This window comes from Osmerus eperlanus, chromosome 20, assembly GCF_963692335.1.
Source record: "Osmerus eperlanus chromosome 20, fOsmEpe2.1, whole genome shotgun sequence".
In the NCBI taxonomy this organism is placed as follows: domain Eukaryota; kingdom Metazoa; phylum Chordata; class Actinopteri; order Osmeriformes; family Osmeridae; genus Osmerus; species Osmerus eperlanus.
In genome coordinates this window covers 9537898-9549912 of record NC_085037.1, presented here as the reverse complement: position 1 = coordinate 9549912, position 12015 = coordinate 9537898, and the positions used below count along the sequence as shown (strand labels likewise).

Below are 12015 nucleotides of genomic sequence, written 5' to 3'. Positions count from 1 at the left end.
TTTTTGGTGATCGCTATTGTCGTTTTTGAACACCTTGAGAACATGTTTTCAAGTTTTGCCTCTGGGATTCTGAATTCCCTCCTTTAAGATTGATAGACTAATGTTAAATGCATACTGACCCACATTGTATTGCTTAGTCAAATAATATAGATAAATGCAAATAGGCATTATCTCCATAGTAAATTAAGTTTAAATCAACAATAGGCTACACATTTACTTTATCCACAAATGATATAGGTAAAAAGCAATTTAGTACAACAAATTGTTTTATTGGCATATACAACAAAGATATCATGGACAGCACTGAAACATAATGCAGATTATTTTCTTAATTTCTTCCCCAATATTCTTGTACTGAATTAGCTGTTGCCAAATGGAGGCCCTGCCAAAACCATCCCACATAAACTCTGTTGATAAGATCATCGTAACTCTCAAGAGTATTGTCCTTTCATGGGATCACCATTTCCCCCTCTATTCTGAAGTTCTCACCCTCCCCTATATCCCTGCTGTTAGGTTTGATTCTTCTGCCGTTTCCAAAATCTCCGGACCTCGCTATGTCCTTGTGGCGTCACCACCATTACCCTATGAGGAACGTTCTGCCACACTAGAACTCCCAGGCCCTGAAGTGAAAGGGAAGTTGAAATAGTCAATCAAACAGTGGCCTGTTGCTAGCATAATAAAAATGACCAGGGTGAATTTATTAAATGCAAAAATGTAAGATGTTTAACCTGAGCTCTGTCCCGCAGCACTTCAAAATCAGCCTGAGAGAGGAACTGGTTATACAGCACTCCTGGTGATGGAGAGAATGATACAGAGAGATAAGGAATAGAAAGACAAGATATGTGTGTATGTGTGTGTGTGACAATGAGAGACAGAGGAGAGTAGACTGAAACAGATCTTTAAAAAATAGGTAAGTGTCAAACATCAGCAGTCGTCAATTGCTGTACAGTTTATAGTCATTTTTTTGTACTGTTAAAAGGTACAATTGGAGATTCCAGAAGAAAAGGCAGTGGCTGTTAAACTCATTTCTGTTCATAATTTACAAACATATAGCCTATAAACTGTATGACAAATTAGAAAATATTTTTTGTTTTTTGAATTGATGGATGCCAATAAAAAACATAATTGATAAGCTTGATAAAGCTTTTCATGCATTGTGGCTCAAAATGCACCCTATTTTAGTAAAAAGAAAAATAGGCTTTTGACATCAAAAAGGTTGCAAAGCCCTGCCTTTGGAGATTTGACATGCTCTCTCTCTCTATTGAGACACACACACACACACACACAAACACTTCTTTACCCTCAGTGAACTGTAGGCGGTCTCTCTCCAGCTCCCATAGTCTGATTTGGTCTGTAATGGTGGGAGGCAGTACTGGGTTCTGAGAATAACAGAGAGTATTAAAAGTAGTCTGGGCATGGGTGAGGCAATTAAACTGATCAGCTACCCAAGTGGGGGCAGAGCAGACCCAGGTCAATCTCATATTGCTGTTATTAACACAGCATGACATGGAGGTAATGAGGAAAAAAAGCATGGGCTTATATATGGAGCTATTATACCTGTTTCAGCATGACAGGATGTGCTCTGGTCCTTAAGAAGTGGAGAATCTGAAAAACAATATCATAAATTGATACTATATACATAAACATTGAATTGCAATATATGTATTTTTTTTATTTTTTTACACAAATGGGGCTATGCAAAAAATGATACAATATGATCACATCCAAAAAAACACCTGACAAACTTAGGTGAGCTAATATATGTTGTTCTGTATGCTAGCTACATTTGACATTTTATTTATTTAGCAGACGCTTTTATCCTACCTGTTGTGCAGTGATACCGTTGGCAATGGCCTGCTGCACAGACTCCCTGGTGACCTGAGCCACCACCACATTGGGGAACCTGTACAGCATCTCACTGAACAGAGCCACCAGAGCAATCTGCAGTTCAGAGTCTGGAAACCATCCAGACAGAAGTAGATGGTGAACATGAAGTATACTTCAACGAATGAAGAAAAACCCTTATCAACATAAAGGCGTAAGCATTCAATATCAGAGTTATCTTCTGGTAGGACCACATACTTGTGTAGGCATAGAGGCGATAGTTGGTTTCAACCACAATGAAGCTTGTGTCTCCGGTACCGGGGGTGGCGCCCAAGGTTGAGGAAGCGGAGTTAGTTGTGACACCTGCAGACAGAGTGATGGCCAGTCTGGTGGGGTAGTACCTTCTAGACGTCCTCTGAAAAGAAGACAGGAAACGATTACAGATGTGACAAGCATGGGAAAAAATGTGTTCACTGTTCCAGTCCTTCCTGTTTTTTCACTATATTTTACCTTCCTCTGAAAGACAAGGCCAAACTCTCGCAGGTGCTGCAGAAAGGTGAGCAGAGACTCACTCATGCCCTCTACTGAGTAGTCCTTGAGTATCAAAGCAACACATACGTTTATCAGAAAAGCAAATGCATATTATTTAAGTTTCAAGTGTATTTACCAATAAGTACAGGTAAAGGTACTTAGAAATTGTTGGTCCTGCTCCTCTCAACAGTTTGCTATTAATGTAACCTAAATCCTATGTTGTGGTTCCAAGCCTTAATTTCTAAAAACATTAATCTCAAATAGGATCAATTGAGGCCAACAGGGCCAAAAAAACTCACCCTGCCAAGGGTGGAGAAACTTAGCTGGAATAAGAAAGACAAGATCTCCACCAGGTCCATCCCTCGTGTCTGGCACACGAGAAAAAGGTTCAGCGTGAAATAACATATTACACTACCTCACAACATGTTTACTACTATATACAGCCTGACTGCACCTGTGCTGTGTTGAGATACTGCAAGGTGAAGTACCAAAGCTGAGAGGCTGTGTCTAAGAGGAGGAACTGGAATCCAGCAGAGGTGATACAGGGGGCTTCACCCGGGTCACTGGGTGGAGAAAGATAGTGTAGAAGATAAATCATAGACATACAGAGAAGTGGAAACAAGCCTTTGTTGTCTATCTGATCTGTAGGGTACTGGTGAGAAAATGGGAGTTTGAGTGAAGGACTGAGCAAAGGAATGATGCTTCATACCTCCTCATGAGGCCTGCTTGTATGAGCAGCTGAGCCAGGTCTTGGCTGACTGCTGCACTGGGGGAGCCCACCATAAAGTGCAGAATGACCTCCCAACGTTCCATGGCGTAACGGTCTAGACTGTCCACGTCGCGTGCATGCCGGTCAGGGCCCAGACTGCAGCCCTCGTCGGCCCACGCTTTACCTCTGTTGGAGGGAAGAGAGACCATGGGGAGTGGGCAAACGTCAACAAATCCACACACGCCACAAGGACAGCTGTCATTGCTCTGTTTGTGACTCAGCTTTGTGCCTTAACTTACCCTCCCAGCAGTGCTATCCTTAGATTGTCTTTGAATACAGGGTTCAGTATGTTCCCTTGCAGTCCTCCCTGTAGTTGCTGACTGTGCCATAATCGGAGCCCAGACAGCACAGACACACATTCATCGTGGTCCCTGAGATTAAAAAGCAGAGGAAGTAATGAGAATACAGTATGTGTGAGTCTTATGTTAACTGACAAACACCCAACCATGGATTTCAAACTATGTATTCTAGTTATTACTAATGATTAAATAATTGACTAACTTTTGACTGTCTTTTTTCACCCATAACGCCACAGCCGCCTGTGGGAGGGGCTGGTCTAGGAAAAGCATCCGCATCACATAATTCTTTGCCAATGAGGGGAGCTCCCTGTGAAACAGGAAGAGATGATAGCGATATCCATGTCAAATAAAAATAAAACGTTACATTTCATGGCCATGCACTGTGTACTTTAAAATGGTACTGCGTGTGTTATAAGTAGTTTACCAACCTGTAGACAGCTAAACAAGTGGCCGGGTGGTTGTACAGTCTATCCAAGATGTCAGGACTCAATTCTTTCAAGTATTCGTGGAGGTTCTTGCACTGTAATTGCACGCGTAGCTTCATCCTCTGGGGATAAGATAAAATAGAAGAGATGTCAGGCAAGCACACAAAGTCAGGCAAGAACGCAGAGTAATTTATAGCAAACTGCCTCTAATCAGTCTTTTCAATACCATGGCATCCAAATGCATCCATTCGCTAGCGTCAACAGAAGTCTCTACACAGACAATAGATCATATTAACTTAAATATTTAATATTATTCTATAAATACCTAAGAATTGGTTGTTACAAAATCACTCAGTTATTCCATATATTGTTGCATTTCATAAGATTTATCGCCATGTCTTTCGGCAAGTGTTCACATGGTCGCCATGTTTTTACGTCACGTGATCCCAGTTTACACCGGGATGATATCCGATTGAACAGTATGACATTCTGTAACCCCATGGCTCTAGCTCTCATCACAACAATTACATCAAGACGATCAATAATTTTGAGAAAACTTGCGTTTATGGCAATGGCTAAATCTAGACAAAAAATATGATACACAAGCAATTTTATTACAAATACCGCATTAAAAATGTACTTTATATAATGGTTTAAATCTTATTTCACCAACAAACCCCACTCGATACAGATCGAGATGCTTTTAACAATATCGATTTTAGCAGTCATCCAAGAGTCCCAAATCAAATGCAGTTCATGAAATGGCATACAAATTGAGTTTTGTCTAAGTTTTGGTCTGGATTTATTTCAGAAAAATAATACATTTTAAAGAGCTGTGTGTCCAAATGAACGTATGCTTCAAGCCTCTGGGAAGGTGAGTCTGTCTCAGAGTCTCAGGTATCAGGAGTCCTCCTTTTCTTGGTATCTGCAGAAAAAAATGACTCACAACATGACCCAACAGATAAACTTACATTTTGGCCTAAGGCAGATGGAATGCATACGGAACCATTTAATAAAGCCTAATGTTCATCTGATATCATACTATTCATCATTTGGTACAGTATGGAGTGGATAGGTTACACAAATGAATGGCATAAATGTTGACATTACCTGCAATGTATACAGGTGAAGAAGACAGTCTGCCCTTCATCTGCAGATCTCATTTGCCTGGTATGATAAACCATGCCTTCTTTATTACATCTAGAGCAGCGCCTGTCAATCTAGAGTGAATAAAGAACACAACAAACGTCAAGAATGAGAAAAGCATTGTGTTGTTACTTTACAGGAAAAAGTATGTTGTTGGCAACAAACACGCCCATTAGATTACAAGGAATTACATGTATTTTATTTTATTAAAACAGCATTATATGAACTCTTACCACTGCCCCCTTTAGTTCTGAATCTTCCTCATCTTCTATAGTGATAGAAGACTGTTCAATTGGGTTGAAAACTACTGTGGAAGTGATCTTTTGACCTGCGAAATCTGCAAAAGTTATACAACATAATTGGTCATCCTGACGTTATATTCACAAGTAGAACGGTGGGCAACTTCTTAGTCTGAAAAGTACATCGTTCTCACCTATTACAGGGATGCTAAAAGAACAGCGAGGGCAATTTACGGTGTCCTGCATTGCAGGAAGAGGAAGCACATTTCCACACTCAGGACAGAAATTTGGATCCCCACGGAAGGACGACATTTCTGTGTAGCAAGAGACCAAACATGGTCCTTATTTAGCATTTTACAATAAGCTTGTTGGTTGACGTTAATTCCGATAAATCAGCCCTGTCCCTTCGAACCAACTCTGACTTCGCCGACACGTGTTACCAAGCAACAATACATTTTAAACATACGTTTCCAAGCTTGATGTATAATTTAGATAACAATCTTAGCATTACTTACCGTTTTGGACAAGTACAAAATATAATGTGTACGTTTTAGGTGCTTATTTCAGGATTCTAAAACTCAAATTATGGTATGCGTATGAATCGTGTGTGAGTTTCAGCCCGCAGTCGATTCCAACAGTCGACACCTCTCATGTTTCCTTACTAAATCCCTTTCATTGGTGACTCAACCATTGATCCTGCCATTATGTGGTTTTAGGTTCAAATACTCCCTTAATTTAACATGTTTAAATTGACTGTATTCACATCAATCCTACCAGAACTCTGAAGATGAGTACACGAGGACGCATTGAAGGTAGTAACTTTTTAGAATGGACTGGGTCTTACACTTTATCGCGTGCTGATGACGCAGTCTAAATTGCGGCTGTCCAAAACAAACCGACCGTTGCTACAATAAAAGAGGTAGCTCTAGCCAGTCAGCTAGTTACCGTCAGTGTTAACTTTCTTAAATGTTAAGACATTCTTCTCCTTGTATTATGTTACTAAGACAGCTCCTCTTAACTCCTAATGTCAATGTTACCTATCTTCCACAAGCTAGCTAGCCTACGTAATGTATTTATCTACTGTTAGCTAGCATACTAGTACTGGTACTGCAATGTACCACTACTGAAACTACAGTAACTATTAAATAGCTAGTCTATCTAAATGCCAGTGCTAGCTAACCAGGGTTGCTAACCTATAAATCTACTCATGCGGTCTATTTTCAACATTGAAATCACCCGATAGCGTTATACTGTAGCATCAGTTTAGCCTGTCAATTTATTTATTGACAGATCTTATCGTACTGTGCATCCCATAGGCAAGATGACTGAGCACGACGTGGAGAATGAGCTCTTAGATTACGAGGAGGATGATGTGGACACGGCAGGGGGAGGAGGTGCATGCAGTGGAGTAGATGGTTTGTCCGCAAAAAAAGAGGGTGTGAAGGGCTCCTATGTGTCCATTCACTCTTCTGGGTTCAGAGACTTTCTACTAAAGCCAGAACTGTTGAGGGCGATAGTGGACTGTGGCTTTGAACACCCTTCAGAGGGTGAGTATAAGAACCAGATCTATATAAATTCATCATTGTGATTCATTTATCACAGGTCACAAATTGGTGTTCCTTTGATAATGAAAACTCAGTCTTTTATCATTGACTGTGTTTCCCTCACAGTTCAACATGAATGCATCCCCCAGGCCATCTTGGGCATGGACGTGCTGTGCCAGGCTAAGTCTGGCATGGGCAAGACAGCAGTGTTTGTGTTGGCTACTCTGCAGCAGCTTGAGCCAGTCACTGGACAGGTAGATCCTTACTGTCCGTTTAACAAACCTCTATTGAGCAATAATGATTTTAGATTGTGAATTTCGATTTTTCTTTGGAAATAAACTACCTGCTGTAACATTATGCATAATTCAATCTGTAAGAATTCCTCTGTTTCTCATCATAGGTTTCAGTCCTGGTTATGTGCCACACCAGAGAACTGGCCTTTCAGATCAGCAAGGAGTACGAGAGATTCTCAAAATACATGACCACCATCAAGGTACAATATCCCCTATTTCAGCCTCTATCAACCTGTTTGTGACATTTTTGCCCAGAACCTGATAGCTCTTTCTTTTTGTCTTGCCCATGTGTGTGAGATCAGGTGGCTGTGTTTTTTGGCGGCATGCCTATCAAGAAGGATGAGGAGGTGTTGAAGAGAGAGTGTCCTCATGTGGTCGTGGGGACGCCAGGGCGTATCTTGGCCCTGATACGCAACAAGAGCCTCATCCTACGTCATATCAAACACTTTATCCTGGACGAATGTGACAAAATGCTTGAACAGCTAGGTGAGTGTGCGTTCTGACTTCCCTATCCAATCTGTACAGACTTGATTCATCACGCAGGATGGTGTGAGCGGTTTATTGTCATGAACAGGGCACTGTGCCATTCAGAGTCTCCGAACATTAATCGTCTTTACGTCTGACTTAATGGTACATAAAATGTCAGTCTGTGATTTTTTTCTCTCCCATTTCCTTTCCTCCTATCCCTCAATAAGACATGCGTCGAGACGTCCAGGAAATATTCCGCATGACCCCTCATGAGAAGCAGGTCATGATGTTCAGTGCCACCTTGAGCAAAGAGATCCGTCCAGTCTGCCGAAAATTCATGCAAGATGTAATTACGCCTCACCTCCTCCTGCATCCACTTCCCTGGTTCCTCTCTCCACTTGGATGAAATTGGAGCTGGAGACACCAAAGTCTCACATGAACAAGAGAGAGTTGTTACACTATACTCAAGCCATTATGTGGGGCATACACAGGCCCTTTATACATTTAGTCATTTTAGCAGCTGTCTTATCCAGAGCGACTTACAGTAAATACAGGGACATTCTCCCCGAGGCAAGTAGGGTGAAGTGCTTTGCCCACAACTTAATTTTGCACGGCGGGAATCAAACCGGCAACCTTCTGATTAATAGCCTGACTCCCTAACCGCTCAGCCATCTGACCCCTCTTTATAGCCTAAGTGAGTGATCTACACATTTGGTACTCACAGCATATTAAGTGCCTTTAGCTCTGTGCTGGCTGACAATTGATATTTCCAAATATATACAATGCAAATTGGATTTGACATCACTACACTGTTGGACATCCACAACTACAAGTGAAGCCTGTGGCCCAAAGCAGTTATATACTATTGTTGAGCAAAATCCCTCATCTATAAACTCACACTGTTTATTTGTTAGGTAAACTGGCTTTAAGTAGTGGCAGGAGACCTTGGTCTTGATTCTTAGTTGTTTTAGTAGGCTTAACAGCCACAAAACTCTCTAAGGAAAGAGAAGCTAATTAAGAAAACGTATGGAAACAACCGGAAAAAAACAACCACATAGAAAATACCAAGGAGTTAGCAGGACGACTGACAGCTGAGCTCTGGAGAGGGGATAGAGTTGAGGCTGGCTCACAGGACTTCTGTACTTAATTACTTTCCCAACAAAGTGAAGAGAGCAGTGAAATTGCCCGAGTCCTCAGAGTCTTGACAGAATGGCCCCATTACCTTTGTCAGGCAGTCTGCTAAAATGGAGTTGGAGTAACTGCCTCTAGATTGATAAACGCTTAACCCAGTAGGCAGTAGGCACACAAGAACTGTCTCAAAAGGCAAAATGGAGTTTCCCCACTTCCAATGTACCAAATGGCAAACATAAAGATTCCCCAGGGTTAAACAGCGGCAGGAAGTGGCAGACAGATTGCCAGAGATATAAAAAGTGTGAGAGGCTGCATTGGATGGATGTGAAATAAGTAAGTTGTAGATTTAGATCTACTGAGAGAAGATAAGCACAGTGGCTGGAAATAATACATCTCATCTTACCAACACTTTACAACAGGACACTTGAACACTTTGACATTAAGGTGCACATAATGTAACAGTTTTTCTTGTAAAAACAATTGGTGGACACTATTTTGCACTAAGAAGGTCTTAGTGCAAAATAGTCTTGATTGATATGGAATATGACATATTCAGATATACATATACATATTCACATTCATATCAGATGTATATGGCATAGTAAAGCTTGCAGTGCTACTGCTACAGATTGTAGATGTAGACCATGAGTAATGGTATTGAGGGAGTTGATTGTTTGTGTGCGCTTTAAATTTGGATCGATCTACGATTTAATTGGGGCAGCTATAGTGACTATATTGATTAAGTGAAGATTTTACTTTATATATCGTAGGGAAGGAAGTGTGTGTGTGTGTGTGTGAGAGAGATCTTCAGATCTGTGTGCCCAAGCAGAGGGTCTCACAAACTCCTTATCCCTGCTGGCCTACTCGCTTCCTTTTCAACTATCTTTCTCTGCTTTTCTGACCTTTCACTCTATTCTGCCTTTTTACTTTTCTGTCCTCTATTTCACTGCACCACTGTCTCGTGGATCCCACTCACATTTCCACTATCTACGCTATTCTTACATCATGCTACTGATCTGTGTCCACTGTCTACACTGCCACACTCCCTCAGACCCTCCCCCTGTAAACGTATCCTGAACCCTTGACAACACACCCATTTCATCCCTACACCCCCCTTTCCTTCCCCGCCCCCTGACATCTCCTACCCCCTCACCTTCGTTTTCTCCCTCTTCTTGAACCCCCCACCCCTCCCCCTAACCGTTCCAACGCCTGATTGTCCAGCCTATGGAAATATTTGTGGATGATGAGACCAAGCTGACGTTGCACGGCCTGCAGCAGTACTACGTCAAGCTGAAGGACAACGAGAAGAACAGGAAGCTGTTTGATCTCCTGGATGTGCTGGAGTTCAACCAGGTACCGTGTTTCATCCACTACAGGCTGTTGCGGCGGGGAACGTCGGAACGCGTTGACTCATTGAATACATCTTTTCACGTCTTGTCAACAGAGCTTTGCAATTCAGTTCCAAGTGAATATGCCGTGTCTGTGTTTAGGTGGTGATCTTTGTGAAGTCAGTGCAGCGTTGTGTGGCCCTGGCCCAGCTGCTGGTGGAGCAGAACTTCCCGGCCATCGCCATCCACCGCGGTATGCCCCAGGAGGAACGGTGAGCCCTCTCAGTCTGACGTCAGGGCACTTTTCTCTCATATTCAGTAACATTGTACATGTTACTGAATGTCTCTCCTCCACCCCCCACCCCCCACCCCCAGACTGTCTCGCTACCAGCAGTTCAAGGACTTCCAGCGGAGGATCCTGGTGGCCACCAACTTGTTTGGCCGGGGGATGGACATAGAGCGTGTCAACATAGCCTTCAACTATGACATGCCAGAGGACTCAGACACATACCTCCACAGGGTGCGTCTGCTGTAAACCCTTTTCCATAGGAGAATATACTACATGTTAGTATGTTTCAGTGTGTGTTTGCCTTCGTTAACAACCCTGCTCCTCCTGTAAGGTTGCCAGGGCTGGCAGGTTTGGCACCAAAGGACTGGCTATCACTTTTGTGTCTGACGAGGGCGACGCCCGCACCCTGAACGACGTGCAGGACCGCTTCGAGGTGAACATCAGTCAGCTTCCAGATGAGATCGACATCTCCTCCTACAGTGAGTGCTCCAATAGTGGCTGCTTTTGCAATCGTTATCGATATGCAGAGTCACAACTGTAAAGTGTGGTTTACAAGAAGGGCAGTTTTACATTTGATCAAATCATCAGAGTCGTTTGTTTTGTTTCTCATCCCTCCCCAGTTGAACCTGCCCGGTAGAGAAGGCAGGATGGATCCTACTGTGAAATTGCTTCAGAGTTTTTGATTTTGTATTTATAATAAAAAATGTGTGATGGATGTTGACAAAGTAACAAAATCCAGTGGGGTGTATCCAAAATACTTTTTCTTAATCCATTTGTATTGTAGTTAAGATACATGAATGGTACTATTGTGGTGTAGTGCCCCCTGTGGATTTAACTAAGAAAATTCTTGAAAATGTTTATTCCATTGGTTCGTTTTTTACAACGCATACATTATTTTGCTTTATTTATCGAGACAGTAGCTGTCTCTGAATATTTAGGTTGTATATTTTTGTTTGATATATGAATCGTGCATTTTTTTTAGCTGAGATCAGAGTTTACTTGATAGTTAGTTATTGACCCAACTACCAAGGAAAAGAAGACATCTAAAGACCAAAAGTTTCACAAAAGTTGTAGTGATACTAAAATAAAATCTGTTGCTGTGTGGATTGATTAATAAACATTAATCAGTTGTTTACGCCTTAAACAGTTCATTCTCCTTGATACAGATGTCTTCTTCTTGTGTCTGCTTTATGTTTGTGTTGTGCAAAAATAAGGCATTGATTAGTACAAATGCATGGCCAAGCCAACACTGCTATACAATCCAGTTGTGGAAGAGACATTGCTTCCTCATGGCTGAGATCTTTATCACATGGCTGGTGTCAGTCAGACTTCTTACTTGGATACTGGAAAACATAAGGACTGCAAAATAAGCAATTATCAAATAAATGCTACATGTATTTCACACTGTGGATTGTATTATAGGAGTATACTGCTGTATGTGGTTACTTGTCATGAACACTGTCAAAAGTTACTAATGTATATATCTATGTTGTCGTTACTTTATGAATAGAAGTATTCTGCAACACATGCAAAGTATGGACATGCTGAGGCAATTCAAATACAAAGTCTGCGCATCAGTTTGGGAACAAATTTACATTGGGAAGCCAGTGATGATCAACAGATGTGTCCTCTTAACAGTCCGTTCCTAAGAACAGTCCCGCTGGTCTCTTAAGGTCTAATTTGGATGTGCAGGCGTTCAGAACGCTAGGTTTGACACTGTCACACAGGA

General features: G+C 41.8%; 3 protein-coding genes across 6 annotated transcripts; 1 reads left to right on the top strand and 2 right to left on the bottom strand.

Annotated features, from left to right (window-relative positions):
* Positions 1 to 248: 248 nt before the first annotated feature.
* On the bottom strand, positions 249 to 4313 carry gtf2h4 (general transcription factor IIH, polypeptide 4). The gene is made up of 14 exons (XM_062486941.1): positions 4174 to 4313; positions 3852 to 3970; positions 3626 to 3730; positions 3364 to 3495; positions 3065 to 3250; positions 2810 to 2918; positions 2655 to 2723; positions 2335 to 2418; positions 2083 to 2239; positions 1825 to 1955; positions 1558 to 1605; positions 1301 to 1379; positions 729 to 790; positions 249 to 620 (listed from the first exon to the last, which is right to left on the bottom strand). The coding sequence occupies exons 2-14, from the start codon at positions 3965 to 3967 to the stop codon at positions 510 to 512; spliced, it is 1389 nt and encodes a 462-aa protein (XP_062342925.1). The 5' UTR covers positions 3968 to 3970; positions 4174 to 4313; the 3' UTR covers positions 249 to 509.
* Positions 4314 to 4626: 313 nt separating this feature from the next.
* polr1h (RNA polymerase I subunit H) lies at positions 4627 to 6063 on the bottom strand. Its single transcript, XM_062486946.1, has 5 exons — positions 5749 to 6063; positions 5428 to 5547; positions 5228 to 5331; positions 4959 to 5068; positions 4627 to 4773 (listed from the first exon to the last, which is right to left on the bottom strand). Exons 2-5 carry the CDS (start codon positions 5543 to 5545, stop codon positions 4749 to 4751), a joined length of 357 nt encoding a protein of 118 aa, XP_062342930.1. The 5' UTR covers positions 5546 to 5547; positions 5749 to 6063; the 3' UTR covers positions 4627 to 4748.
* ddx39b (DEAD (Asp-Glu-Ala-Asp) box polypeptide 39B) lies at positions 6024 to 11447 on the top strand. 4 transcript variants are annotated; one of them, XM_062486942.1, is made up of 11 exons: positions 6024 to 6045; positions 6550 to 6780; positions 6904 to 7031; positions 7178 to 7270; positions 7373 to 7556; positions 7766 to 7884; positions 9891 to 10022; positions 10160 to 10269; positions 10373 to 10517; positions 10618 to 10765; positions 10907 to 11447. In XM_062486942.1, the coding sequence occupies exons 2-11, from the start codon at positions 6555 to 6557 to the stop codon at positions 10921 to 10923; spliced, it is 1302 nt and encodes a 433-aa protein (XP_062342926.1). In that variant the 5' UTR covers positions 6024 to 6045; positions 6550 to 6554; the 3' UTR covers positions 10924 to 11447. The 4 variants fall into 4 exon arrangements, with proteins under 4 accessions (XP_062342926.1, XP_062342927.1, XP_062342928.1 ...); XM_062486943.1 differs by having other exon boundaries at positions 6026 to 6152; XM_062486944.1 differs by lacking the exon at positions 6024 to 6045 and adding an exon at positions 6067 to 6179.
* The last annotated feature ends 568 nt before the right edge of the window (positions 11448 to 12015 follow it).

Bases quoted from the DNA above. Each gene is read 5' to 3' on its own strand.
- gtf2h4 (XM_062486941.1), bottom strand. From the start codon at position 3,967: ATGAAGCTACGCGTGCAATTACAGTGCAAGAACCTCCACGAATACTTG. The intron at 3,731-3,851 runs GTTGGTAAACTA...CCTGTTTCACAG, and splicing joins ACTTGTTTAGCTGTCTACAG to GGAGCTCCCCTCATTGGCAA. The intron at 3,496-3,625 runs GTTAGTCAATTA...TTTTAATCTCAG, and splicing joins GTGAAAAAAGACAGTCAAAA to GGACCACGATGAATGTGTGT.
- polr1h (XM_062486946.1), bottom strand. From the start codon at position 5,545: ATGTCGTCCTTCCGTGGGGATCCAAATTTCTGTCCTGAGTGTGGAAAT. The intron at 5,069-5,227 runs GTAAGAGTTCAT...TATTCACTCTAG, and splicing joins CAGAACTAAAGGGGGCAGTG to ATTGACAGGCGCTGCTCTAG. The intron at 4,774-4,958 runs GTAATGTCAACA...TTTTTTCTGCAG, and splicing joins TTCACCTGTATACATTGCAG to ATACCAAGAAAAGGAGGACT.
- ddx39b (XM_062486942.1), top strand. From the start codon at position 6,555: ATGACTGAGCACGACGTGGAGAATGAGCTCTTAGATTACGAGGAGGAT. The intron at 7,032-7,177 runs GTAGATCCTTAC...TTCTCATCATAG, and splicing joins TTGAGCCAGTCACTGGACAG to GTTTCAGTCCTGGTTATGTG. The intron at 7,885-9,890 runs GTAATTACGCCT...CTGATTGTCCAG, and splicing joins GCCGAAAATTCATGCAAGAT to CCTATGGAAATATTTGTGGA.